The 27044-nt window shown below is 42.7% G+C and overlaps 1 protein-coding gene across 6 annotated transcripts; it reads right to left on the bottom strand.

Moving 5' to 3' along the window:
• Positions 1-1186: 1186 nt before the first annotated feature.
• LOC115609854 (24-hydroxycholesterol 7-alpha-hydroxylase) lies at positions 1187-27044 on the bottom strand. 6 transcript variants are annotated; one of them, XM_030490581.1, is made up of 14 exons: positions 26757-27044; positions 19433-19568; positions 17985-18159; positions 16502-16651; positions 15550-15643; positions 13979-14077; positions 12616-12699; positions 11945-12035; positions 10738-10871; positions 9800-9895; positions 6837-6925; positions 3178-3265; positions 1993-2069; positions 1187-1945 (listed from the first exon to the last, which is right to left on the bottom strand). In XM_030490581.1, exons 1-13 carry the CDS (start codon positions 26931-26933, stop codon positions 1998-2000), a joined length of 1485 nt encoding a protein of 494 aa, XP_030346441.1. In that variant the 5' UTR covers positions 26934-27044; the 3' UTR covers positions 1187-1945; positions 1993-1997. The 6 variants fall into 6 exon arrangements, with proteins under 6 accessions (XP_030346441.1, XP_030346444.1, XP_030346445.1 ...); XM_030490584.1 differs by lacking the exon at positions 9800-9895; XM_030490583.1 differs by lacking the exon at positions 1187-1945 and having other exon boundaries at positions 6837-6938.

Below are 27044 nucleotides of genomic sequence, written 5' to 3'. Positions count from 1 at the left end.
ATACAGAAGGTAGAAATACAAGGATAGGTCAAAATAAATACTTCTATTTTTCTCTGTGGGCTTAAAAATCTCCATACACCCTTGTGGTAGTGGAATGAATAAAACCTCATTCTGACTCCTGCTGCTGAGATGTAAGAAAAGCTTTCTAACAGTAGAGAGAGTTGGGTAAGAGGACAAATCCCCAGGGAAATTCAGCACTGCTGTATTTAAAAACAGACTGCACAAACACTGAATAAGAATAATTTAGATACTGTTAATCCACTCCTGAGCAGGGTATCGTGATGACCTTTTAATACATGTTTAACCCTGTCCAGTGGGAAAGTTTTTCCTCCCCCAGAAGCTTCAGAATTCCCAGGTAGAAGACCCCACTTAGTTCTATCACTTGGCCACCACATTGCTTTACTAATCCACCTCCCTTCTTTTTTTCTATGTAGGAAAGTATGGTGAATAGATGGATCTGTCATCCCCTACATGACAGCCACACAGTGATGGGATCCCTGAGTCTTCACCTGCTTGTTTGGTATCTCTCTGGCTGTCAAGAACGGGTACTTCTTTCCTGCCAAAAGCCTACACATTGATAAATATGTCCTGCCTTTCAGGACAAATATTTTCATGACTGATTCTAGACTGGTAGGGAGTTGCTAAATCCAGTGGCCCAACCAGAGGCAAGGCTTTTCCTTCTCTGCTCCTCTGCATATGGGGGGGAACGTGGTTGTTATCACACACCCCAACACTACTCTTGTGAGATGTGGGAGGAAGAAGAAGGCACTTCTCAGCAGACGCAAGATCACATCAAGTCTGAAAAACTCAGCAATATGCCAAAGCTACACCAGACCTGTGACTGTGCTTAGGACAGGTTAGAACCCATGTGCAGTGGTGTGTCTGTACATCTTCACCAATGTCTTCAGATGCCTTTTATTCATTGTAACCACACTGATGTTGACCTTCAGGTTATACTTTCCTTTAGGGACCTGTTACTTTAAAGTCAAGTTTGCCATTACAGAACTTTGATTTTTGAGTTATAAATCATTCAAATTTGTTAAATTTTTTTATCCATAACTGAGGAAAGCCAACTGTGTAATCAATTATACAATGTGTTATTTTCCTATGGATGTTCTTCCCATAGTTTTTACTGCTCTTGAAAGCCCATTTGTGTTTTGGTTTTTTTTTCATGAATACTTCTAAAATGATGAATAATCTTTACTTAAAACACTAAAATTACATGCCAGCTATTTTCATATATGAAATCTGACAGCAGTTAAAGTGTTGGCATCTGAACTTACTTGACAGTTACTGTGAACAACTTTTACTAGGTATTCTTTCTAGGATTAAGTATTTTTAATTTGTGCACTTTTTTCTATGAGTAAGTCATGTTAAAGTGAAAGCAAAAATGTTCTAGATATTAGACAACCAGTCTAATGAATAGCAATAGCTTTTCTTGCAATCACTTTTCATTAGAAACCAAATATCATAATTAAACTTTTATTCATATTCATGCAAGGACTGATTCTGAATCCTGTGGAGCAACTAAAGCTCAGTAGAAATTTTAGGTGCTCCAGTGGAAGAAGACCCCAGTGTTTCCTCTGCTTGCAATTTTTCCATTACAAATGCATTTTATTTGCAAAATGTTGGCACTGACTGCAGACAGAGCAGGCCATGCAGATTTCCAAACACAGCAGCTTTCTGTCCTGAATGTCTGGTCAGTGAATTTAGTATATCCACAGATTTGGCCCATCTGTGAATAATTGGCCCACAAGTTATGACTGCAGCAGGAGAGCTTGATTTTTAAATACTAGGAGGTAGGCAACCAGCTGAGGAGCACAGATACAACTATACTGCTATGGCACACCACGACACAAGAGTATGTACAGCATTTAAACTCAAAATTAAGAACTGTTAAGGCAAAGAACCTATCTGAAGACATAGGAGAGGGAAGCAGCTCAATGGTCCATCCACCCAGGGGTGGGTGGCAAAGGAAGGCAAGTGCTGGGCAGCTGTCATTCCCGGCATTTATACTGGACCCGGAATGGTGCCATGGGTTGCTGCGTCCCCACCAAATGTAAAGGGCTCTGCAAAAAGAAGAAGATGGGTAGAAACATTTGAGATAGTTCAGTTAATGGAATTATCATTGTTTTAATATTAAGATATAAACGTATTCTTGGAGCTTTGGTCTTAGAAGACAAAAACCAAATACTGAGAGTATTTCTTGGCTTTGCTGAAGCCACTGAGCAGGGCCTTCATGATGACTTTTTATTCCACTTACTCTGATAGAGGATGACACATGAGATCTTAAGAAACTCTTAATGATTTTGAATATCTTCACCAGCATAATTGCCAAGTTACAGTCAACTCCATTGGGAGCTGGCATGGCAAGACACCATCGTTAGGAAGAGGCAACCTTCCTCATATTCTGGGTGGACTCACCACCACTACTTCAGATCAGCATCTCACAATCTTCAAGGAGAGCAGAGGTATTAAGTTCTCTGAGCTGCCAACTTCCAGCCTAAAGGGCAAGCCTACAAAGCCCATGCCACTCTAAAATTCTCCCTCTTCTCCTTGGCACGTTAGCGATAGGACATGTGTGTGCTGCTTAGGTTGTGACAGGCAGACAGGCTCATTTAGCAGCAGCCCCTGTTTGTGAGGAACAATGATTTTTAGGAAGTGGAAAGGACACAGTGTAGCTGGGAAAGAAACGACTGCTGTGAGTGGAGACTGCACCATTCTCCTTCAGTGGTAAAATCTATCTATTTCACATTTGCTCCTTCAGACTTAGTGTAATCATTTATTCTTCCACCACTGAATATGTAGTGCAAGAGCACCACGAGGGCTGCATCTGATTTCATATCTTTAAAGTATTAATAATGCAGATGCATAGTGGTTTTGTGAGTGGCAGAAAGCAGTTATAAAATCTCTTGTAATGTTTGGGCAATGATAAGACAAAATACTCTTGTAGATGCTTTCTTGTATAGGCAGTGCAGCCCCACAACATTGCTGGAGCTACTCTGGCTTTTCCCAGTTACAACAAAGATCGATTTATTCGTTATGTGCTTTATGAACACTCCCCTCAAAATTTTCCTTCATTATACATAACCATAGCTGAACATGGTTGTTCAGCTGAGCATGATGAAGGAGGAATATAAAGATGTGGAATGCTATATAAAAGTATGGCTCTTTTACCTCCTTTGGTACTGGATCCAAAAGCACAAATTCATATCTGTATAGGAATAGCACAACGAACAGCTGGATTTCCATGATGGCAAACCACCTGCAAGACAAGGGAGGAGAATGTTGGCCATCAAGCCTGACCATCCCAAGTGCGTTATCATCAGATAAGAAACAGGGTGTCTTTGGCACATGTTACATTCCATGCTTTAGTTCTGCCTGAGAGTTTATCTTCAGTTGGAAAATCTGCCGTAGCTTTGTTCAGCTCCATTACTCAGCAAAGAACATGGATGTCGTGGCTGCCCCTTCTTTCTGGTGAAACATTAGACTGACAGCATCCCTCTGACACCCTATTTTAAAACAGCCCCTTATCATTATGGGTACTTTTTCCACTGCACAAACATTAATGTTCTAACACTCGCTGACTTGAAATAACTTCATGGGAGCGAGAAGACAGTCAATCATAGACAAGGCTATATGACTAATGGTGCTATATAAAGTTATATATACAGCTGGGAGCCTGATGACATCAGAGTAGCTGTGACAGCGGGAGTTATTAGTTAATGCGTCACCATCAGAATGCAGCATGAGACCCAAGGGTATGATTTTTGCATCTGTAACACTCTCAGAAAGGCCCTTCTTAGTCAGTCCAGAGAAGATTTCAGGTAACTGCAGTGAACTCCTCCAGGCTATTATTTTTTAAAGCTGACATGTACAAGAGCTTCCAACATTCAGGCACTAGGATGCACCTGTGCCACGTCATGGGATTACTCACTTGCAGAATTTAGACTGAAGTCTAAAATACCTAGTGAAGATGATAATACTCCCTTGCCGTTCCACACAGTTTATTTTCCATCATCTGAGAGATGCTGGAAAACTTGAACAGCTATTGGGAACTCACTGGGGAGAAGGCCACATGACTGCACATGGCGTCAGCCTGGATTTGGCCTGGCAGGTGTGAAGAGGAAGCTAATAAGCCCCATGAGACACAAGCTGACTTCTGCAGAGCCATCCAGATCTGTACGCTGAGCCACCCCCTGCTCCAGAGTGGGAGGAACTCTGCTTGTTCTGGCATGGCTTCAGACCCAAATTATCTCTGTGATTTCACTTTGGAACTACCTTGAGATAGGGAGCTTTTGCTGACCTTGAGCTTGGGGGAATGCAGCGCAGAGATATTTCAATGGAAATTAGCTCAGGTCAGGCAGCACTTCATACCCCAAACTCCGTGCCGGCAGCACTGAGCAAAGGTGGGCTTCCTACAGTCACTGCACCACTGGCATAGCACGGCCCTGGAGCTTGAGGTCCTGCCTCTGAGCCATTCTCTCTGTTTTGGCTCAGACGTACCATGATGCAACCAAACGCCCAATGCCTCTAGGTTGCCCTGCAAGTGGAAATGCTGCATTTACAGAGGGCTGTCCTTCAAACCCAAGCACAGCTGTATGCGGGCTGACCAGCTCCGACACCTCTATACCGACAGTGGGGGTCATCTGCAATGGGTATCACCAATAACTGACTGCAGCGCTTCCCACCGCTAGAACTCCAAGTGCTTTTCTCAACAGGCTGCTGCTGTTATTCTACTCTGCACACACTGATGCTGAGACACAAGGATGATAAGCAACAGGCTTGTTTGAGGGACAGCCCAGGAGTGAGCAGCAGGACTGCAGAGTCCCAGTGCATCCTTCTCTCCCCCAGCACACAATACTGAGCAGAAACCATGGGCTTTCTTGCAGCTAAATGCCCCTTAGTTCCCACCCATCTTACATATTCATGACTGAGTCCTAGAGCAGTTTTCCTGTAAAAACTCTGAGTCGCTGATGCCTTCCCATTTTATTTAGTGACAAGGGGGTTGGACAGATGTGTGCCTTCTGAAATCAGACCCCAATGCACTGCTACGTATTTGTGTTGTGGTGGAACACCAGAGCCCAGCTGTGGATTGAGGTCCTGCAGTAAATGGAGTCTGAGAATGAACTCACAGCCATTGTGCTGAAGGATTTACAATGTCAGCATTAAGACAGAAGACAACAGATGGAGCCATGCAAGATAAGCACAGTTGCACAGGCAGTAGTCACCTGGTTAGACAAAAGTAGCTTCACTGCCATCAAATTTTCCTTTAGGTAAAAAAGATGGCACAGAAATGGCTTTGTGGGAGCTCTTCCCACGTCAGTTTGCTAGAATATTTGCCAAGTGAGTTATTTTCTAGCTTTCAGTTTGATTAAATTAACTTTTAATTTTACGATGAACATCTGCAATGGAGAAATTAAATGTTTAATACATTTCATTTATAAATCCCAGTACTGCATTAAATGGAATTAAATGAAAATGCATTTTAAACTTGAAATATCATTGTTTCATTCAGCCATACCAAGGAAATCTGCAACCTGGGATGTGGATACATCCCTTGATGTAATTTTAGAATTATTGCTGAAAAGCATGAAGGTGTGTGTTACCATGTGGGCTGCCAAAGGGTTTGAAAGGACTTTTTGTCTGTCACCAAGAAAAAGATTCTCCATCCAATGTCTATGTAGAAATGTTATCATTTACTTTCTAACCACAAACTTATTTTAAAGATATTATCAGAGTCCAGAGAAGAGCCTGAACAAAGAAATGTCAGTATATGTAAACAAACAGCTTTCACAAACATCATTTTGCAGCTTGTCCTGAACCCTTGGATGCCTCTTGTGAATCCTGCTGCTGTCCTTGCTGGGAGTGAGGCTCTGCGCACATTTAGCTCAGGAACGTGGTACAAGCCATGGAGGTAAGTGATCCCTTTTCTCTGGCAGGCCTAAATCATGAATGTAGTTTTATTCATATCATTTATGTCTTTAATGCCCTCACAAAGTTTGTCTGGCACTCATGTCCAGCCCGCTGTAGGGTGCAGATTCAAGAATGCAGATCCTCTGCAACACCCTCCAGAGTCCTTGCTCCACATGGGACTCTTGAGTTAAATCGACTAGTTCTAGGGATACTTGGTTACTTGCTTCTTAGAGAAGACAAGGTTTTGAAGGCAGAGGATTGAGCACAGAGATGTTTGAACACAGAATCGAGGAGCAGCTGGCTCCCTGGGACTTGTTCCAGGAAGAGGGACAGCAGAGAAAAGAGCAGAAGGAATGCGGGAAGCATCGAGGCTGGCATTGCTGGAGGAGTGAAGAGAGACAGGATCTGCAATTTAAGCCATCATACAATTGCGTGGGCCTTAATGCAAAGACCAGATTCAAACAGAGGGGACCCATTTAAGATATTAAGATATTCGTAAAAGATGTCAGTGGCATCATAGAGGATAGAGAGTCTCAGAAGTGTTCTTTAGGTTAGTTTAGAACTGTTTCATGGCAATCTAATGCCCGTGTCTGTAAGCTGGCATGTTGGTAAGTGGAGGAACTCTCCCTTGATGAAAAGATGCCTCAGCATCAGCAGAGCTAGGCTGACTTTCCTTCCTGGGGAATATCCCATGATCACTAGTCTCAGATTCTTTTACATTGTGACTTAACCTGTCTTTTCTAGGAGTGAAACCACTTTCAAATCAATTTAAACAAGGTCCAGATAATACTGAACATTAGTGGACTGACAAAGAGCAAGGCAACGAAAACACTTTATCTCCAAGTGTAAGAGGAGCCCAGTTCAAGAGAGTTGTTCTCTGCAGGGTTTGGGAATAAATAAACCCCAGCTGTTTCACTGACCTTCCTGGACACTGATGCTTCCCTCCTCCGAATGCCACAAAGCTGTCCAAGAAAGCATTCTTCTCTAAATTTGCCTCTTTCCAACGATCCTGTGGGAAGAAACTTTTTTTTCCAAATCAGCCTTATATAAATAAAGCTTAACTTTATTTCTCCAGGCTAAAAATGACCTTGGACAGCTAATCCTCAATGCAAAGTTGCACTAATGCTGTTTTTTGGTTTTGCATTCAACCTGTTTAAGTCTGGATTCAAAAGTCAGCACCAACTCAGGGAAAGAAATGAATCATACTCAGGTGCCTCAAAGTGCTGCAGAGTTTTCAAAATCACCCCTCACACATTCTTCCTACACCTCCCCGTTTTTCTAAATCCTGTGTCTTGCGCTATTGAAATGTGTATAAAAATGTAAAAATGTGACTTTCTCCTTTTAAATATACGCACATTCAAAGCAATTGCTCAACCAGTACCCTCCCTCAGCCGCAAAATTGTATCATGGCACACAAATGGCTCATGCACATCTTGTGCACAAACCACTTCCAAGATGCTGTGCACAGACAAATGCAGCTGTAACACAAGAGAAAGGCAGGGATTGCACAGCTCCATTCTCAGGTGCAAGCCAGCGTGTGTGAGAAAATGGACCATGCCCAACAAAAACAGCCTGTCTGTTCCCAGAGGGCCTTTTGCTCCATCCTGAGTTGCTTTAAGAGAAAAGGAACAACACAAGGAATGAGGCAATATGGGCTGAAGTTTGGGTGGGTAACACTGACAAAAGTAAATCCTTTGAATGCTGGGTGACAAACTATAGCAGCCTCCAGAAACAAACTGCTACTCCACCAAGGCCTTCAAATAACACCCTGTCAAGTTTATGGTGGCTAACTCCTCTGACGAAGCTGTCTTAGAGAAGATGTAATCTTGTGTTTGCTTATTTTGTTTATATTTCAGCGAGGGCTGTTTAGAGCTTCCTGAAGAGAAAATCTGTTAAAATCAAAATCCAATAAAAGCAAGAAAAAACCCCTCAGCAGTGATGGAGCAAAGCGATACACTTGGAATGGCAGTGTCCAAGGGGTATTCACCTATTCCTTGTGGAAAAAGGCTGAATTTCAAAAAACCAAGGTAGCTTGCTTGTTAGGAATAAAGTTCCTAAAGAAATAAGCTGCTGCATCAGGGTTTCAGATTTCAAACTGGCAGGAACTGTTATGAGGGATTTCAAATTGGTGAAGAGTTTGCTAGAAGGGAAGTTTTGTTTAAATTACTCCTTGATGTATTCCTATAAAAAAAGACAAACTGTTCTATTTCAGTTGGTGCTAAAAAGAGCAGTTACAAGCCTGCCCACACAGCCACCTGGGGTGGAATAATAATCAAGAAACTCTAGATGAACTACTGAATTAGCAGAGCTTATACCTACCAGAAATCATCTGACTGGAAAGACCAATGAACCTGGGTAAATATGTGGAGATGAGCTATACAAACAAATGACAGGGAGAGGAAAATACCTGGAACCATAGAATCATAGAATTGTTTAGGTTGGAAAAGACCTTTAAAATCATTGAGTGCAACCGTTAATTTAGCACTTCCAAGTCCAGCACTAAACCATATCTCTAAGTGCCACATCTACACATCTTCTAAATACCTCCAGGGATGGTGACTCAACCACTTCTCTGAGCAGTGTGTTCCAGTGCTTGGCAACCCTTTGGGTGAAGAATTTTTCCTAATATCCAATCTAAACCTCCCCTGGTGCAACTTGAGGCCATTTCCTCTTGTCCTATCACTTGTTACTTGGGAGAAGTAACCACAGCCTCCTTTCCTGTAGTTGTAGAGAGCAATGAGGTCTCCCCTGAGCCTCCTCTTCCCCAGACTAAACAACCCCAGTTCCCTCAGCCGCCCCTCAGAAGACTTGTGCTCTAGAACCTTCACCAGCTTCACTGCCCTTCTCTGGACCTGCTCCAGTACCTCAGTGCCTTTCTTGTAGTGAGGGGCCCAGAACTGAATGCAGGATTCGAGATGCATCCTCACCAGTGCCCAGTACAGGGGGATGATCACTGCCCTGGCCCTGCTAGCGACGCTATTGCTGATACAGGCCAGGATGCTGTTGGCTTCTTGGCTGCCTGGGCACAAGATGCTCATGTTCAGCTCCGTCAGTCAGCACCCCCGGGTCCTTTTCCACTGTGCAGCTTTCCAGCCACTCTGCCCCAAGCCTGTAGTGTTGCATGTGGTTGTTGTGGCCCAAATGCAGGACGTGGCACTTTGCCTTGTTGAACGTCACACCATTGGCCACAGCCCATCAATCCAGCCTGTCCAGATCCCTCTGCAGAACCTCTCTAACCTTCAGCAGATCAGCACTCCCCCCCAACCTAGTGTCATCTGCAAGCTTCCTGAGGAGGCACTTGATCCAGATCGTTTAGGAAGATATAAAGCAGAACTAGCCGCAGTACTGAGCCCTTGGGAACACCACATGTGACCAGACACCAACTGGATTTAACTCCACCACCATTCTTTGGGCCCAGCCATCCAGCCAGTTTTTTAGCCAGCAAAGAATGCATCCATCCAAGCCGTGAGCAGCCAGTTTCTCCAGGAGAATGCTGTGGGAAACGGCGTCAAAGTCTTTACTAAAGTCCAGCTAGACAACATCCACAGCCTTTCCCTCAGTCACTAAGTGGCTCACCTTGTCATAGAAGGAGATCAGTTAGTCAAGCAAGTTGGGTTCAATCAATAGGGTCTTTCAATGGTGAACTTTGAATCAAGATCAAAGAGATATAAAGTAGTACCAAATCATTCGGAACATATAAATGAACTTTAAAGTCTTGCTTATTCCTACAGGCTCCTCCTTTTTGTGCACATCTTCTCTGTATACAAAGCCATCCTCCAGATGACGAGGTACACCCAAATTTAAGCCAATTTGTCCATGTGCTTTTGTTGTGAAATAAGTCAAGAAAAACCAGCAAAATACCCATGCTAAGAAGACAACTTACAGGTTTGAACATTTCTGGGTCAGGAAAATATTTTGGATTCCTGTGCAACCAGTATGGCGACAACATCAGCATGTCACCTGCAGGGATGGTGAAATTCTGAAAGGGAGAAAAAAATGTAAGAAAAGAGAAAATCACGGATTTAAATCATAAAACAGTCCCTCCTCTTACTACTTCTCTTCCATCAGCAGAAGATCCTAACCAAGGATCAGCGAAGGTTGTACAGCCACTGTGGGTACATTCAGTTTCTTCTTGCTGTTACCATTTTTTCCTATGAGAAAGATGTGAACAGTGGAGAATGGGGAAAGACTATTTCTGTTCTAGTTTGGTTTTTTCAGGTATTGAAAGAATGGGAACATTATTTCTGTCTTTCCTGCTTCTTGAGGTACCATGTGAGCTGGGATTTTTTTTCTAAATCTTTTGTTAAGCACTTCGTTCAATGCAGAGAAATTCATAGAATGTCTCATATGGCAGTAGACCTTTATGGGATTTCAGTAATTTCTTAGATAGGCATGAGTGCTAGTTCCTTGCAGTGAGTGTTTTTCTCCCAAACTTTTATTTGTGAGATTCCTGAATGCTGGCACTTCCCTTCTGAAAGGCAGTGAAGAGGACGATCAGAACAGAGGGAGTTTTACCAGTTACTAAATTGTGATCCCTTCTCCTATATCAGTTGCGTCTGATTACTATTTTATATACCATCAGCACAGTATCTCCAGCTCAATTCAAAATTGAAGGTAAGACTGTGAGCAAGGGAAGCAAAACCACTCTTACATTATTGATAACTAGATCAATGATGATTAGTAAATGTGTCAAACAGAATATGTATGTGAGATTATGGAATATCTCTACTATCTTAATTTTATCCAGATCTACTGGGAGGCCCCTTTCTAGACAAATCATATGGCATCCTTTTTTGGGGAAAAAAAGCCAACAAACCTCACCCGAATTCTTATTGGGTTTACTACTTTCTTGGTGATTGCACCTGGAGACCTCAGCCTGATGGCTTCCAAAGTGCACCACTTCATAAAAGGGAGCTTCTTAAGGTCCTCTTCAGAGACTTCTATTTTATCTTTACCTGTCGTGGCATGAGAAAAAGACTCTGTAAATATGAAATTTCATACTTGTTTTGATACCTGCTGATATGTCTTGCTTTAGAACTTTTGATAGAATACTTCAAGACTTCAAAACCTCATTTTCATACAGAATTTTTCTTTATATTTCAAAGCAAATAAATGGACCAAAATCAGCACAACTTGAGAAAAACCACTGAAGATTATTTAGTAACTCTAGGAAAGGTGTAGATATGGAATTGGCCAGAAGAGGGCAAACAATGGTCAACTTGTAAGTGAAGAGTCACTGGACTTTTTCCGTACTTCGGTAGGACACTACATGGAAATCAGAGGGACTCTAGGCACAAAGACAAGAAGCCATGCCTGAGCTTTTGGGCTGTGTTAACACTAGCAAATAAAACAGGGCCAGGAGAATGGCTTAAATTAAGCACTTTTTCATGATTTGCCTTATTTGTTAATTATTGACACGTTCCTTGATATGGTTTTGACCCATGTCTTCCACAAAGGTCTAAGCATGGTTCAGGGGATGGCATATCTGAAATGACTGCTTCCAGTAGATGACTGGTTTTTGAGGGAGAGAGATAAGTCTTGTGGGGGGGTCAATCATGCTGGACAAATTGGCCTCGGGTGAGAGAAAAGAGAACAGTTCCTGGCCTGTTTTTCTGCAGAATAGCTGTCACTCTGGTGAACATCACACCGTGAAGAGCAGCTGAATTGAAAGACCTCACCAGACCCTATCATAGATGCATGAATAAAGCACAAGGCTGGTTAATACAAATCTAGGTCTAAATGATAGGTGTGGAATGAAGAGACAAATCCATACGGTTCTTCTACCTTCTTTTGCTAACACTGAAGGTGGTTTTGCATAAAAATATGTCTTGAGCATATGTTGAGCAAAGAACTCAGAGCAGGACTCTATGTTATCAGTAGTATCTTTAGCAGCAACATTCATTAATCCTATTATTCATTATTATTATATTACAATTATTATATTATTATTGACCCAGTGTACCATGTGCTGGGCCGACACAGAATAGATGATTTCCAGGTTCCAGAAGGACACTGTTGGATTTATTACCTGCTTTGCCAAAAACAGAAGCCAGGTCTTCCATGATTTTCTTGTAAATGGAAGGATAAGAGAGTATGAAAACAAGGGTCCAAAATGCAATCTAAACAGAGATGAGAATACTTTAGCTCAGGACCATGGAACAGAATTACAGCATCTTTGTAGAAGATCACAGGGGCAGGTGAAAACATTTGCACTTTTTTGTATGTGCCTGTTGTATTTGGGATGCACAGGGAGCTGTGCTTCCCAGTTAAATCCATATCTAAGGACTCAGATCCTGGGAGATTATGTCTAGTCATCTGCGTGTACTTATCTTCAGTGAATATTATATAGCTTTGGCTTTGAGCTTTGAAACACTGAATCCTTTCTTTAATTTCAGATAACTAGGTGTTAAAATGAATTACTAAATCATTGTGTGTGATTAGATTTAGCCGCACGAATGGGAAAAAGAATCAATAGTAAATTCCTACTAATATTAACAGCAATGAGGTTAAATAATTTGCAGAGCATTGTCACTGAGTCACACTAAAACGGGCAGGAAAAGTTTTAATTAATGGCAAAACAAGCAGTAGCATATCCCCTTCAGAAATAATTTGCTAACTGATTATGCAATGAAGTTGAAAATCAAGAAATTTAGGAAAGGAGAAAATCCTCTTAAGGAGGATGAAACCAGAAGGACTCGCAGCGCTGCCAGGAGCCTCTCTCTCCTCTTGCTGAGCTAGCGGGAGATGCCGTCTGCAGACAGATCTGGTCATGGGCCATCTGTGCTGGTGAGGCATGAGAACTCTTACTGTTATTTCCCAAACAGCCCCACGTGGATGCAGCCCTCCTTCTGCAAAACAAATCTGGTAGCTCAATTTTCTTGTACAGCACTTGGACACTGTGGCTTCACTCCATGGGCTAAGTAGGGATAGCTGAATTGTTTCAGGTAAAAGGGTTTAACATGCTTGTAAAAATATCCCCTTGGAAGGTAAAAGGCCTTTTTATTTTTCTGTCATTCCAGTCACCAGAACAGTGGTTGTGATCCTCAAGGTCCCTTCCAACCTGGTATTCTATGATTCTATGACTATTCTGAGAAACAACGGAATATCTATATGTCTATTTACAGCTGAATACTACAGAAGTAAGTAATGATGGTGTTGTGGAAGGAATGTCAGTTATCCTGATAACAGACAGCAGGCTATGCCTCTCACTTATGCCACGATGTGAATCCACAAAAACCTCACTGAAATGGATGAAATTCCTTTAGGGTAAATTGTTGTAACATCCAATCTACAAACCCCACAGATATAGCCATTAGAAGTACGTACAAAAATAACTTGCTATCATTTGTTTTCTAAATCACATCTGTAACAGACATAACTGTGCTGGAAAGAGCTCAGTAGTCATGGTAAATAAAGGATGTTTTTGCTGCTATGGCTTTTTCATCTGAGAAACTCCTATAAATGTCTTTGGTCAGCCTAAGCTGTGTTAGACACATTGGACTTGTTAGCATGTTTGTATCATTAATCCATCAAATTCGTTTCTAACACAGACAAAACTTAAGTGACAGTAGAATCAAACTATTGCTTTTCTTCCCTGGAATCAACACCGGCATTTGTACAGCAGATGCCCCAAAGCAGAAGAGCCAAATTCACTTGAGGATTTACACACAGATGAAGTTACTCTGTATTATGCTTTTGATATTCTTTACAATTGGTAACAGCAGGCTATGTAGAATAGAGTCTCGACTATAATGCAGCCGAAGTGCTTCAAAATAGAGCTGAATGCTCTTCGCAGCTTAAGACTGTGATCTTAACAGCAATGAGACATGATCCTGAAATGCTATGATAAGGAACTTCATCATTTAGGAAAAGTACAAGAAGAGCTTTCCTTGTCATGGCTTCTGTGACATTGCAGCCTGGGTATATTTGGAGTGATGCATGTGGGCGTGCTAATCCTTTCTTTGGAATATACGCAGCGTGTGTGACCTCTGGTTTGAAGGCTTTGCTTCCCAAATACAGGCTTTTGAACAGGATAAAGTGTTTCTTTAGCTGAGGTACTTACAGGGATAGCATTTGCTTGAGAAGCCCAGAGCATTAGAAGACTGTAATTGGGAGCTAGATGTCTTCCTTGCAAGTTATCCAGGAGATGTTGCAGTAGTGTCTGTTATAAATAAAAGATAATAATGTGTGTTTCCAAAAATATATTAAAATCTAGTTTAGCATAGGGCTTACTAGAATTCAAGGATATAACATAAGGCTAGTTTATCAAAGTAATGTTAGTTATGGGGGGTTTGCAGTCACAAAGTAAAAATTGACAGCTGTGAAGAGAAAGTGAGACTCACTCACAGGCAGCAGGCCAGAAGAAATCAAGGCACCACATGAATCCCTACTGAATACTTGCTCTGCCCTCCATTTTCTTAAAGTTTTTAGGGGATTTGGTTCCCTCACTCCCCATTGTTTCTTGAATGTGGAAGAAAGACAAGAAATCTCTTATTCTTTTCTAATTCTTGCTCTACTTCTCTAAAGAACCTGAAAATGGGACTGAACAAGTTGAATGAATGGAAATGAAGAAAATACTCTCTCTGTTCCAGCCAAAAAGGTGCGTATTACAAAGAGATTGTCTGATACATCAGCAAACTCCCTACTTCCAGGTGCTTTGTTAGTGACCAAACCAGTGACTGCAATTGTTTGATATTCTTTGAAACGATAGCAACTGTGTAATGGTCTAGGATCGGCTTCTGTTTATAGCATTTCCTTAAATACAGGGCAGCCATGCATTCAAGGCAAAGCTTCCTGCCTTCATTTCAGAGGGGAGAAGGTTGACCTTGAATAAAAAATGACCACTCTTATTCCCATCCCGTCTAAGACAAGTTTGTGCCTCCTACTTCCTGCACCTTCTTACCTCTCACCGTCCCCTCTCCAGCCCTCTCTTTCCATTATTTTGCTTTACTTTATGAAAGAAATTGTGGCATGTAAAGCTTTTAAAGTCTAAATAAAACCTGGCTTGTTTAATGATATGTTCTATAACCATTTGGTAGAGCAAAATTCCCAGGCCAGTCTGCTGTCACGTTTGTCAGCCGTATAGACAGAATTCCTGCCATAGCTAAGGAGAATAACCAGGGGGACAACTTATCACAGCTTTCACACAATTGATATTTAGGGTACTTGGCTTCCAATCCAGTAATCTGCTATTTTCTACTAGTCTGGCTGCTGGAGGATCTACTCACTCTACAGCAGGGTTTAAAAATAGCACATGCAAGGTTTTGAAATTTCACAGCACAGTGCCCTCAGAGAAACAACTGAAGAGGTCTTTCTCTCACCTCTTTCAACTGCTCACTGCAACTGTGATACTGGAGCCTGGCAATGGGTCACAGCTCTGAACTCTTGGCTTTACCTTCCCCGGAGGAAGATGCCAATTCTCACAATTGTAGGAACTAAAATAAATTGAGGAGTAGGACTCAAAATTATGGGTCTGTCCTAATGTAGGTGACAGCAATACTGCACAATTAAGGTGTAGCTATAAAAGCTGACAGGTTTGGCTTATTTCTTCCAGTACTGAAATAACTCCTGTCCTCCATCCCTTCAGTCAGAATACACATGAAGTCGTCTGATTTCATAGCCTTGGATGTTTACCTTGGATGTGCTCTCTGAAGGGTTGGTCCTTTCAGCATCCAACACTACTTTCTCAAATAATTTTAGAAGCCATTTTTTTGATTTAGACCAGTTCCTGTAAAGAAAAGCAACAAACAAGAAGCACTTAACTGAGGCAGCATAAACTAACATTTCCTTTTCCATGAGAAGGACTCCTTGGGTTTTTTCCAAAAGCCCTGGGCAGCAGTCAGTTGATGGATAGTCAAGTGTCAGTCTGACTGACAGTAGTGCTCACTGACATGAGGAATAGCATGTCCGAGACCTTCACCTTGGCCAGCCCTCATCTTGCAGCCAGCACCTGTGACTGCAAGACTCCTGGATTTTCACATCTGTTTCATTGTGGCTTTGGACAGATTGCTGAAGCCAATCTTTTCAAGAATTATTCTTTCTAACAAAATCAAGCCTGCATTTTTAAAGCATCCTCAATTCTTTCTTAAGGCTATTTTGAGGTGCTTAAGGTGCTATAATGGCCCTGAGGGCACTGACAGGCTCTGCAAACACTTTCCTCAGGGTTTGGTTGCCTCTGTCCAAGGTCAACTCTGTGACAGTGCAGCCATGTAACGTGGTGCCAGTCTGCTGGGAAAACAGCTATGGTGTGGGAAAGAGCAGAGAGATGCCTTGTTGGGGAGCCCCTCAGCTTGGGACTCACATTTAGGCTCAGCCCTTTGCCCCATTCTGCTGCTCCCTGACAGCTCCAAGCTGGACCCTTCCCACCTAAGCAAGGCTGTTTCTGCTTTACACCAGGAAAATGCACAAGACAAGGTCAGAACTGTTTTGAAGCATCTAGCTGAAAGCCTGACCCAAGGACGCATCATTGATAAAGACAGTGCATCATCCTCCAGGGAAAATGTCTCTCATGGTTGATATTCCAGCAAGCAAAATGCAATGGGTACCTGTAATGGGTATACCACGAGCATCATCTCTGCTCCATTACCTCAAGAAGCATTCGGGCATCTGAGAAGCGTATTCAAAGTCCTCATCATACTTCTGAAAATGTTCTTCGAACTCCTTGATTTCACTCTGACTTGTTGGGCAGATGCCTTTCCCAAACAGAGTGTTCACCACTGCTGGATACATGACATGCCTGCAAGGACAAGTTCCCTATGACTTACAGGCCACAGTGAGGCTGTTGCAGCAGTTTTAGGTCAGAATGCAGCATATTGAATTGCCAGCACTAGAAGCTGTGAGACTCAAGGCTCATGCCAGTATGGAAGGGCTGGCACAAAGCCGATACCTCATGCCCTCATTGCAGACTTTAAGCAGAGGCTGGGAGATACACAGACCTCAGGCTAGTCCTTTACACACGGCTGAGCTTCATCAGTTAGTGTTTGGTCACTTCAGCAGTGGCAGAAAGGCTCTGGGAGCTGAGGTCCCCTTCTCCCTATTAACCACCCCTCTTATTTTGGGTTAGCCCATGCGGACCTTCTGGGCATTGCACAAACCCTTCTGCAACCAGACACCCCAAGAAACCCTTCCTCTGGCCGCAGCTTCGCTGGGCAGAACAATTCTTTTTCGTTTTCTTTGTGTCTCACCCCTTCCCTGGTTGCTCCTCTGTTATCCTGCCAAATGTGAGCTTTTTCAGACCACTTCACCTCTTTAGCTCTGAGAAAGCCTTACACAGCCTTTGCTGGGTTCCACCTACTGCTAAACATGTATCTCAGGCAGTAGCTCTTTCACTTTCCTGCTTTTCTGAAGATCATAAGGACGTTGGAGCCACCTGCTGGCTCTATGGATTTAATTCCGAGGCAGATAAATAATTGCCCAGGGCATTGCATACTAACTCTTTTCCCCTGCCTTGTTTGGCAAAACCATAAGAACAGATCACACATCCCCCAGATTTACTGTGGATGACTTCTATGGATTCTGCAATTTATCATCGAGCATATGACTGGGTTTTTTTAAACATTTTAAACAAGTAACAGCTGATTTGGATGCTGTGACAGACGTGGCAGTGGGAAGAACACCCTGTCCCTGAGGCTGCATCAAGGAGGTAGTAGGATGGGATGATTTTAGATGAAACCCTGTCCAGCCTGTGCACCACCTGAAACTGTGAAGCAGTGATGAGCATCCTGACAGAGCTTTTCTACGGCTGAAGAGCCTGAGCTCTCCCTGCTTTACAGTAACAGGGGAGATTTAGTTTAGATATAAGGAAGAAGTTCTTCCCTGTGAGGGTGGTGAGGCGCTGGCACAGGTTGCCCAGAGAAGCTGTGGCTGCCGCATCCCTGGCAGTGTTCAAGGCCAGTGGACAGGGCTTGGAGCAACCTGGTCCAGTGGAAGGTTGACCCATGGCAGGGGTTTGGAACTAGATGATCCTTAAGGTCTCTTCCAACCCAAACCGTTCCATGATTCTATGACAACATCTCTGCTTCCATATAGGATACCCATGCGTTAGAGATGAGCTGCAGGAATTCCCTTACCTTACCAGGTCATTGAGGTCTCCTGTGCCCTCTGTGCCGAGGTGTGCCATGTGCTCATGCAGCTCCTTACACAAAGTGCCTGTGAACATGTGTAGATTAGAAGGAGCCATTTTTCCCTTCAGCATGCTGTAGAGGTTACCATGGTTCTGATAAAATGCTTCTGCAGGGACAGAAACTAAATACAAAAAAGAAACAGAAACATTTTAGAAAGAAGATGAAGTAGATTTTCACTGATAGAGTGAAATTTTTTACATGTAACTTCTGACTCTAAATGCCTCAACCCTTGTTTTCCTCGAGTGAATTTCCCGGAAAGCTTCCCTCTAACCCTGTAAATATTTTGGTGAGCTCTCTGCTTCTACCAGTCTGTGTAACATCTTTCTGCATGATGAAGGTTCAATGCCCAAATCCACAATCCAGAGATTTCCCCCCAGCTTCAGTGTAGATGTGCTAAGATGTGCATGTGCTCCAACAACTGACTGAAATAAAAAATAAGTTAATCCAAGAAAAAACAGTTTGGTTCGTCATGCTGTAGTAGTACATCCTCTCAGCCATACCAGGAGAGGCTGAGAGAGCTGGGGCTGTTCAGCCTGGAGAACAGAAGACTCAGGGGGATTTTATTAGTGTGGATAAATAGCTGGCTATTCTCAGGGCATGAGGCAATAGGCACAAATGGGAATACAGGAGATTCCCCTGAGACTCAGGAAAGCTTTTATTGTGAGGATGGCCAAACATGAGAACAGGTTGCCCAGAGAGGCTGAGGAGTCTCCATCCTTGAAGACACCTAAAACCCGTCTGGACACAGCCCTGAGCAACCTGCTGTCGCTAACACTGCTCTCAGTAGATGATCTCCAGCAGTGCCTTTGGGCCACAGGGATGCTGTGATTCTGTGATTTAACCTCCCTGCCACCTTGCCTCTCTCTCGTTTCACAGTCCAAAATTGCCAAACTACTCAAAGAATTCCTGTCTCTGCAATTCCACATGGATAGAAGCACATCACTGATGGAGCATGCCACTGTGGATAGGATATACACCTCATCCCTTTTAATGACTATTGTACTACAGGGTAACAACTAATTATTGCTACAAGCTGATTTTCAAATTAAATGATAGGACAACGTACTATTGCTCCAAACCTGGTACACATAGGTGGAGTGTTTAGCCACAGAAAAGCACCTGATCTCAAACTAGGGTTGATTGATGATAAAAGTAATAACAGTCCCTGGATCAGAGACCCTTGATCCCTTGAGGCTGAATCCAAACTACGTTGCAGGTTTACAGTGCTGGATCCACATGAAGGAATTTCATTTCACCTTCATCTCGTAGCATGGTCATGGGTTAAGATAAGCATTTAAGGCATGATCAAAAAGCCAATGTGCTTTGGGCTGGGCTTTAATGTTCCTGGGTAGCTAGATTTGATTTCCATTAAAAAAGACAAAGGTCTCATTTACCTGCATTCTTGACAGCTTGTTGTACTGCCTGTTCAAAATTTAAGTCTTCAGACTTAAAAAAGGCTTCGGTTCCTTCTTCCTCGGTCACAAAAGTGTACCGCTTTCCCAGGGCAAATATTGTGAACACAGGCCCGTGCTGGAACAACAGAAGATTTCATATTACTGTATTGTTAACATGCTTGATGGGAGCCCAAACAGCACTTCAGTGCTGCTGAGAGGTCAGGAGGGGGGAGCTGGTCCTTCCTGCTCTCTGTACACCTTGGCTCAGGAGCGCACAAAGATCAGCATGAACCAGACCAAAATTTGTAGACTTAAGGCCCAGAAGGCAACATCACATGTGCCTGCCCGAGCTCTTGCAGAGCAGAAGAGACTCCTCCGAGATTCACATTTTATATTTGAATTACATTACAGTTCAAAAAATACAACCTACTTGGGTTTTAAGAACCCAAGTGATGGATTATCCACTGCATCCCTTGGCTGCCATAGCAAAGTATCCACATTGTAAAAATCCATAATCCTACAGATTTCGATCTGCATTTTTTTAAACAAAAACCCCACTCCTGCATATTTTTAATATTCTGTTTTTCCCTCTCCTTTTCCCTTTCCTTTCCTTATTTAAAGGTTCTGCTAATACCAAGGATTTCTTTCTTGTACAGGTGTTTAAAGATTAATATCTAAATAGCTAGCAAGCTCTGAGCAGGACAGATGGAGTTTGCTGAAAGTTATATTCAGGGAAGGTTTTTGATGCCATAAATCATTCTTTCATTTTCCCTTAATCTAACATCCTAGAGCTCTCTTAGAACCTTCAGCAGGAAGTATCCACATAATTATTCTGAATTCCTACATTATTTAAAAGATCACTGTTATTTGTAGATATTCTAAACTAGGAAACAAATGTGCAGTGTTTACTGGCTGTAAGATTTAGGCATAAAAACATCAAGATTAGTAAATAAAGCATCTTTAGCATCTTTTTCTTAGTCAAGGCAATTTCTGCTTTCCAAAATCCTTGGATATAAAACCCACAGCATTTACATTTCTAGGCACACCATTTTCTCTTGGCAAAGTTATTGTGCACAGGGAAAGTTTTAGGGCTTTCCTAACATCTCCAGACACATCAAGGAACTTGGTTTTGTTTTCCAGGTTATATTGCTGACAAGGGCGAGAAGTTGTTTTCTGTTGATCTGTTTGGAGCGCTGAAAAGCCTGGAATCCTCCTCGCTCACATGGTTTATGCCATTGACTTTAACCATTTCTTTTGATGTCTGTGTCTGTATTGTAAAGCCTGCTCCATCAAAAGCTCTTCAAAGGAAAAGATTCCTCTCAATTCAGTTGAATTTTGACTGTGCCCTTCAACTGTAAATTATTAAAGAATGACTGTTTAAACTCTCTGTGTGATAATAAATAAAATACTGTTTAATAATAGCTAAATTGCTAAGGCTGCTTTTTTTTGTGGCTAACAGCAGGTCCTCATCATCAGGCTGGACAAACCCCAGTGAATCTATACTGTGTTTGGGTTTAAATTAGATCTTTTAAATTTTAGACTAACATTAAAACGCACTTAAACCAATTTTAAAATAAAATTAAATTTGAACTAATAGCAACCTGCAATAACAATTAATTATTCAATTAAGATCACACTCAAAGATTAGAACACTTTATTTTAGATGATTCCATGTGAGCGAGATGCCTAAGCTCCCATTATATGCAATCAGGGGAGCCTAAAACATGATTCATCTGCACCCCTCTATTTTTGAAGGTGAGCTGAACTGCCCTTAGGCTCCACAGATAGGGCTGGCTTCCTGTCCACTGACCATCAGTAAAGCTGGATGTCTTGCCTGTAAACTACCTACACAAACAATATGGTTTTGAATCCAACCAAATTTCCTATGATCTATTTATAATAATTAGAATTAAACCAATATTGAATGAAACTGCAAATAAAAAAAGCCCCATAAAGAGCTCCCGAACAAGTCACCTTCCTTGAACAGCGCCGTGATGGTGGGTATTCACAGACACATCTTTCAGAAGGGAGACTTTTGTGTCCAAACAGGAAATTACAAATAAATATGATAGCTGATCAATTACATTTAACATTAAAATATTAAAAAAGGTTTGCAGATCAAACTACTAATGGCAACCCCATCCCCTTCAGAATACAGACTTCTCCAAACATATAAAGTGCAGGAAGTTTCATAGTGTGCTGCTGAGCCTGATAAATGCTCAAGGTGCAAAGAAACCACATGGGGAAGCATTTATGCCAGTTTAAGGTAAGTCCCACACTGGAGCCTTTCATCGAGTGTGATAGACTGCACCCTTGGATCAAAGGCAGTATTAAGTAGAATAGACTTAAACAAGTGTTAGGTAAATCAGTGATAAATATTTCAATTCAAACTCTAGAGGAATTGAAATATGAAGTTGCAGAACTACCTACTGTGATCTGTTAAATTGCCCTCAGCAACAGGAGGATGAACGGGTGAACATGGTGCTTTTCTAAAGGGCTCCTGGGGGAGGACCTGGGAAGCCTCAGAGTCATTCCAGTACCCAACAAATTTTTACAAGCATTATTAAAGATTGGGTCTAGCAGTTGATAAATAAGATATATTGAAGAAGAGCCCAATACTCTTAGGAAGACAAAAGGATATGTGGCCTTAAACATATTCCTAATTCATTCCTTAGAAGAAGGAATCAAAAGCGTACTCATGATCTGGACTCATTTGGGAGTTTAAACTATGAGGAGATGTAGAAACATTACAGAAGAAGAAGGTCTAGAAGAATCACATTCTGAAATGACTCCAAGATCTATTAGCACTCCAAGCGTTAGTAATTAATTTAGAGCTCTCATCTTGCTAGGAAAGGAGAGGAGAAAGGACAATAACCATTTAAACCCATCCTGTGCCCACGTCTTCAGTTTAATGTGATTCTGCCCATTCCATCTCAGCAGGATATACTGAGGGAGAAAAGGCAAAGGGATGCTAAGCAAGCATGCATGAAAATTTTAATAGAAAGACACTTAGATCCCATGGAAAGGTGAAAAGAGAACAATTATTCCCGGATTCTCATAATGTAAAGGCTACTAGGTGTTTTAAAACCAGACAGGATACTTTATATGGTTCATGATTAAATCGTGGATTTGTTGCTGTGGGATGCTGTGAAACCAAAATTATACACACAGTAACGAAAGAGACTAGGTTATCATAGTCAGGTCTTCTCGATGCAAATTCCAGCCTAGGAAGTCCCTCAACAGTTGATGACCAGAAGCTGGAACGAGGGAGCAGAAGGCAGTGTATTCTCATCTGGGTATGCTCCTTACACTCTGCTACTGAGCATCTACCAATGGCTGCTATTCCAGACAGACACTGAATGAACAGGTTTTTCATTTGTCCCACTATAATTATGCTGTTGTTCTAATGCAATAAAATCAGCCACTGAAACAAGCTGTCAAGCAGTTCTGCAGCGACCATCGCAGTGTTATGGGCGGGTAACAATGAAGCGTGGGCACTGCCTGCCAACAGTGCGTCCCAGTTTACTGCTCTGTCTGAAACTGTGTTTAAGGAGGCATGATGACACAGAGAGATGGAAAGCAAAATAAAAACCCTCCTAGGATTTAGGGCCTATGAGACTGCTTTCACTCCTGAAAGCTCTGGTTTTCCCAAAGACTGGGAAACACCACACAAAACAGCAGTGCCATGAGAAGACACAGATCTGAGCCTACATGAAAGTAATACTCCAGAGAAATAAGAACTTCAGAAGGATGTTCTCCAAAGTCCCAAAGGAAGGAAACTGGAGAAATAGCATTTTTCACAGGGGTGCTGCCAGGCAGGGAGCAACCACTCTCAGCTGAGACAGCTGCAGTTAGAATCATAGAATCAACGAGGTTGGAAAATACCTTTAAGATCAAGTCCAACCGTTACCTCAGGACTGCCAAGTCCGCCACTAAACGATGTCACTGAGGGCCTCCTCTACGCATTTTTTTTAACACTTCCAGGGATGGTGCTTCCACCACTTCCCTGGGCAGCCTGTGCCAATGCCTGATCACTCTCTCTGTAAAGAAATTTTTCCCAATATCCAATCTAAACCTCCTCTGGCCCAGCTTGAGGCCATCTCCTCTTGTCCTATTGCTTGTTACCTGGGAAAAGAGATCAACCCCCACCTCACTACAACCTCCTTTCAGGTAGTTGTAGAGAGCGATAAGGTCCCCCTTTAAGCCTTCTCTTTTCCAGACTAAACAACCCCAGTTCCCTCAGCCATTCCTCATAAGAATTGTTCTCTAGCTGTGTCAAGAGTCATGCTGGGAGCTAGGTGCACCGGGCTGGTTTTGTCTCCTCTGGCATGCACACACAAGTTCAATGTCATGTCTCCTCTCTATCTCAGGGACTTTAGCATTTTGGTCTTCAGTGCTCAGGACCAGGGTCACAGACCATCAGCAACTCAGCTGTGGACACTGTCTTTGGAAACACTCTACCAGAAACCTTGTCCTCTTCTCCAGCCTGTTTCCCCTCCACCAAACCTCAGGCAGGATGTGTGTCCCCTGCCAGGTAATGCAGTGAGCCATCCCAGATGCAGCCATACATGGACAATAAAGCTGGGAGTCATCCACCTGAGTCCTGGCACCATGTCCCACGTGCAGTCAACACACTGAAGGTGATGTATGAACCTGTAGTCCATAATACAATGCAGAACAACCTCATGGGTTCCACTGGGCTTTTCATGTTAGCTTAATTAGCAAGCTGATGAGAAGCATTTGAAATTCCTGGTTTGAGCAGCCTGGTCTAGTGGAAGGTGTCCCTGCCCACGGCAGCGGTGGTGGAACTAGATAAGCTTTAAGGTCCCTTCCAACCCAAACCATTCTGTGATTCTATAATTTATAAACTCTTACCATGTTTGCATGGCAATGTGGGGAACCACAGCCTTTGAACCCCTCATTGAGCAGCTCTACCTGTATGTTGTGTGGCACGGTGTCTCCAATTACCCACCCTGTCCATCCCAGACTGCCTGCAAAACCACTTTAACCAGCCAGGCAGCTTTAGGAGGAAGAGGTGGTATCTTTTATTAGACCAGAGATTAAATATTTCACTGGGCGGGGGATCTTTCTTTTCTTAGACCCACTGATGACACAAGGGGAAAACCAGACAATTCTTCAGCCCACGTCTTGCTCTGTAGGAGGAAAACAGAAACCATGAACTTCAAGCAAAGTTCAGGTTGGAAGCAGTGGAAGGAGAAAAAGCAATGAGGGATATACACAAAAGGGACAATAATAAGAAAGCTAACTTTCTTTAAGAAAGAAAAAGAAATGAGTGTCACTTTGACAGACTGAAGAATTAATCCAGGAATCCAGAGGGGAGGAATTTTCTAATTGTGAAAGTCTCCCTGGAAGGTAATGACCCTACGGAGCCAAAGAGGTTTTACACTGCCCAGAGCCATCTGTTTCTGCACTTTTACGAGGGCAGCTCGCTCATACTAAGGACACTTAACCTTGTTCTGGCAATATTAAGGAGCTTGGAATTATTGCAGATATATTTTGCAACCCTTGTAATGCCTGTTAATGACCCTTTGGCAGCAGCACTTGTTTTATTTGGCTGCACTCTGCTACAGTGCCTACTCCTTTAAAAGGGAGCAGGCAGGAAAAGGCTTGTCTTTCCTGGCCTCAGCACATCCCCGTGTGGGAGGTGGGAAGGGAGGGAGAGGTGCCTGCGGTGTTTATGGAGAGAAAGGGGAGAACAGGAGAGTAGGGGCAGTAAGAGTGGATGATCCTGCTGCAGACAGGCAGCCAGCCAGGGGCTGACAGATGGAAAGGTCCCTCCTGGCCCAGGGGGACTGCAGGGAGAGGTCACAAGTCACAGGGATGCTGAGTTGCTCGACTAACAAAAAAGCCAAAGGAAAGGCCCAAGCTGCAAACACACAGTAAAGGGGAGAAACGTAAGAAAGCCTCCTCTTTCTGCTTTGCCTGATTCCCAGTTTTCTCATTGGAAATGTGGGGTTTTTTAATTCTAGTTTCTATCCCAGTAAAACCTGGGGTTTATAAAGTCCTTCAGGTGTTTCTGTTGTGTTCAGAGGTCTCAGCAGCTGCTGTAGCACCAGCAGCAGCCTAAAGGGCAAATGAACATCAAAATTAACAGTCCCAGAGCTGCTAAGTTTGCATTTGTACTTCAACAGATTCTTTAGTATGTAGAAGTTTTTGCTCATTCAATCTGTGAATGAATCCCCAAAAGGACTCTTCTCTCAGGTTTTTTATTAAAAAAAAACCTTCTTCTAAGAGATTTTGCTAAAAGCTTCCTGGAAAAAAAAAAAAAAAGGGCAACTAAAGCAAGGTTAAATCACGGTGAAACATATGTCCCCAAAAGGGATTGCACTGGGAAGGACAGTCTGGCAAGCTCCTTTAATGTGGTTGCCACCAGGATATGTTTTCAATACAAGGAGGTTTCTAACAGCCTCCTATCAGAAGAGTCAAATAAATATTATCATTGGGTTTTTTTTAAGTGAGGCTTCACCAGTTTGTTTAAAGGATTACGTGGCATGGTTTCTGCTTTCATTCAACACCACAAGTTTATCACAACCATGGCTGAAAAGAAGTACTTAAATATATGAAATTTAATAGTTCAAAATGAGAAAGCAAATTTCAAACACCCATTTTTTCCCCCAAATTTCAGGATGTTGCAGTGGTTTCATTTTTATCTAGTTTGTGCAAGTAGTGGGCTGTGCAATCCTTTGGTATTGGACACGTGAGGCTCACCACACTGCAGTAGCAGCTGCCATCGCTGATTGAAAATGGGAACTGGGTTTTATGTCAACTAGTATCAGCTACCTAGAAATTAAGCACGTAATCTAAATTAATCATTTAGGCTCTCTCTATCAGACAGAGAAAGAAAGGCATGTCTAGTGGGTAAATCTTCATATCCGCCTTTGGTAAGTGTTCTAAGATGGAAAGAGTCACCTGCCAAGCATGCCTGTGGCTCTGTCGAATGCTGAGGGACACCAACTGGCACTAAAAAATTTTACCTAACTTTCAGCATGCAAATAATTCCTCCCGGCACAGTGCTTTCCACATTATCTGAAAACAAGATTAACAGGTAGCCAGACAGCAAAAGCAAAACAGCGGAGAGGCTGGGTCCAAACAGAATGATCAAAGCACAGAGATCATGCCTGGATCAGATCCACAATTTAGCGATGTTACTGGTACAAAGCCAATCCTTCACCAGCTAAATGCTCCTGACCTTATGAAGCGTGACAGGAAAGGGACAAACTTAATGCAGGAGTTTCTCCTCGCCTTTCCCCTGCAACCACCCGGAGCACACACCCATGAGCAGGCACACCACCACAGCCATTACCTTGCTTCTAGCTTGCTCTATGTACTCCAAAGGAGCCTTCCCGAACTGAAACACAGCTCCAAACCAAGGGATCCAGCCCCCGATGCAAGGAGGGGAGCTTGGGTTTCTCAGCTGAAACAAAACAGCCTTGAAAACAAGAAGTCCCAGGATTGCTGCCAAGAGGAAAGCGAGAGCCATTTTGCCTCTCTGCTGCCTGCCACAGCACCCGCGTGGCCGTGTCAGTGAATAGGGTGTCCTTTATCAGTTGCCAGCTGATCACTGCCACAGAGACAAGATATCAAAGCACCA

The sequence above is a fragment of the Strigops habroptila genome, chromosome 6 (assembly GCF_004027225.2).
Source record: "Strigops habroptila isolate Jane chromosome 6, bStrHab1.2.pri, whole genome shotgun sequence".
NCBI classification, from domain to species: domain Eukaryota; kingdom Metazoa; phylum Chordata; class Aves; order Psittaciformes; family Psittacidae; genus Strigops; species Strigops habroptila.
This window is presented reverse-complemented; position numbering and strand designations above follow the sequence as displayed.

Bases quoted from the DNA above. Each gene is read 5' to 3' on its own strand.
- LOC115609854 (XM_030490581.1), bottom strand. From the start codon at position 26,933: ATGGCTCTCGCTTTCCTCTTGGCAGCAATCCTGGGACTTCTTGTTTTC. The intron at 12,700-13,978 runs GTAAGTACCTCA...ATGCCTCACCAG, and splicing joins CTCAAGCAAATGCTATCCCT to CACAGATGGCCCATGACCAG. The intron at 9,896-10,737 runs GTGAGGTTTGTT...TCTCCCTTTCAG, and splicing joins TAAACCCAATAAGAATTCGG to AATTTCACCATCCCTGCAGG.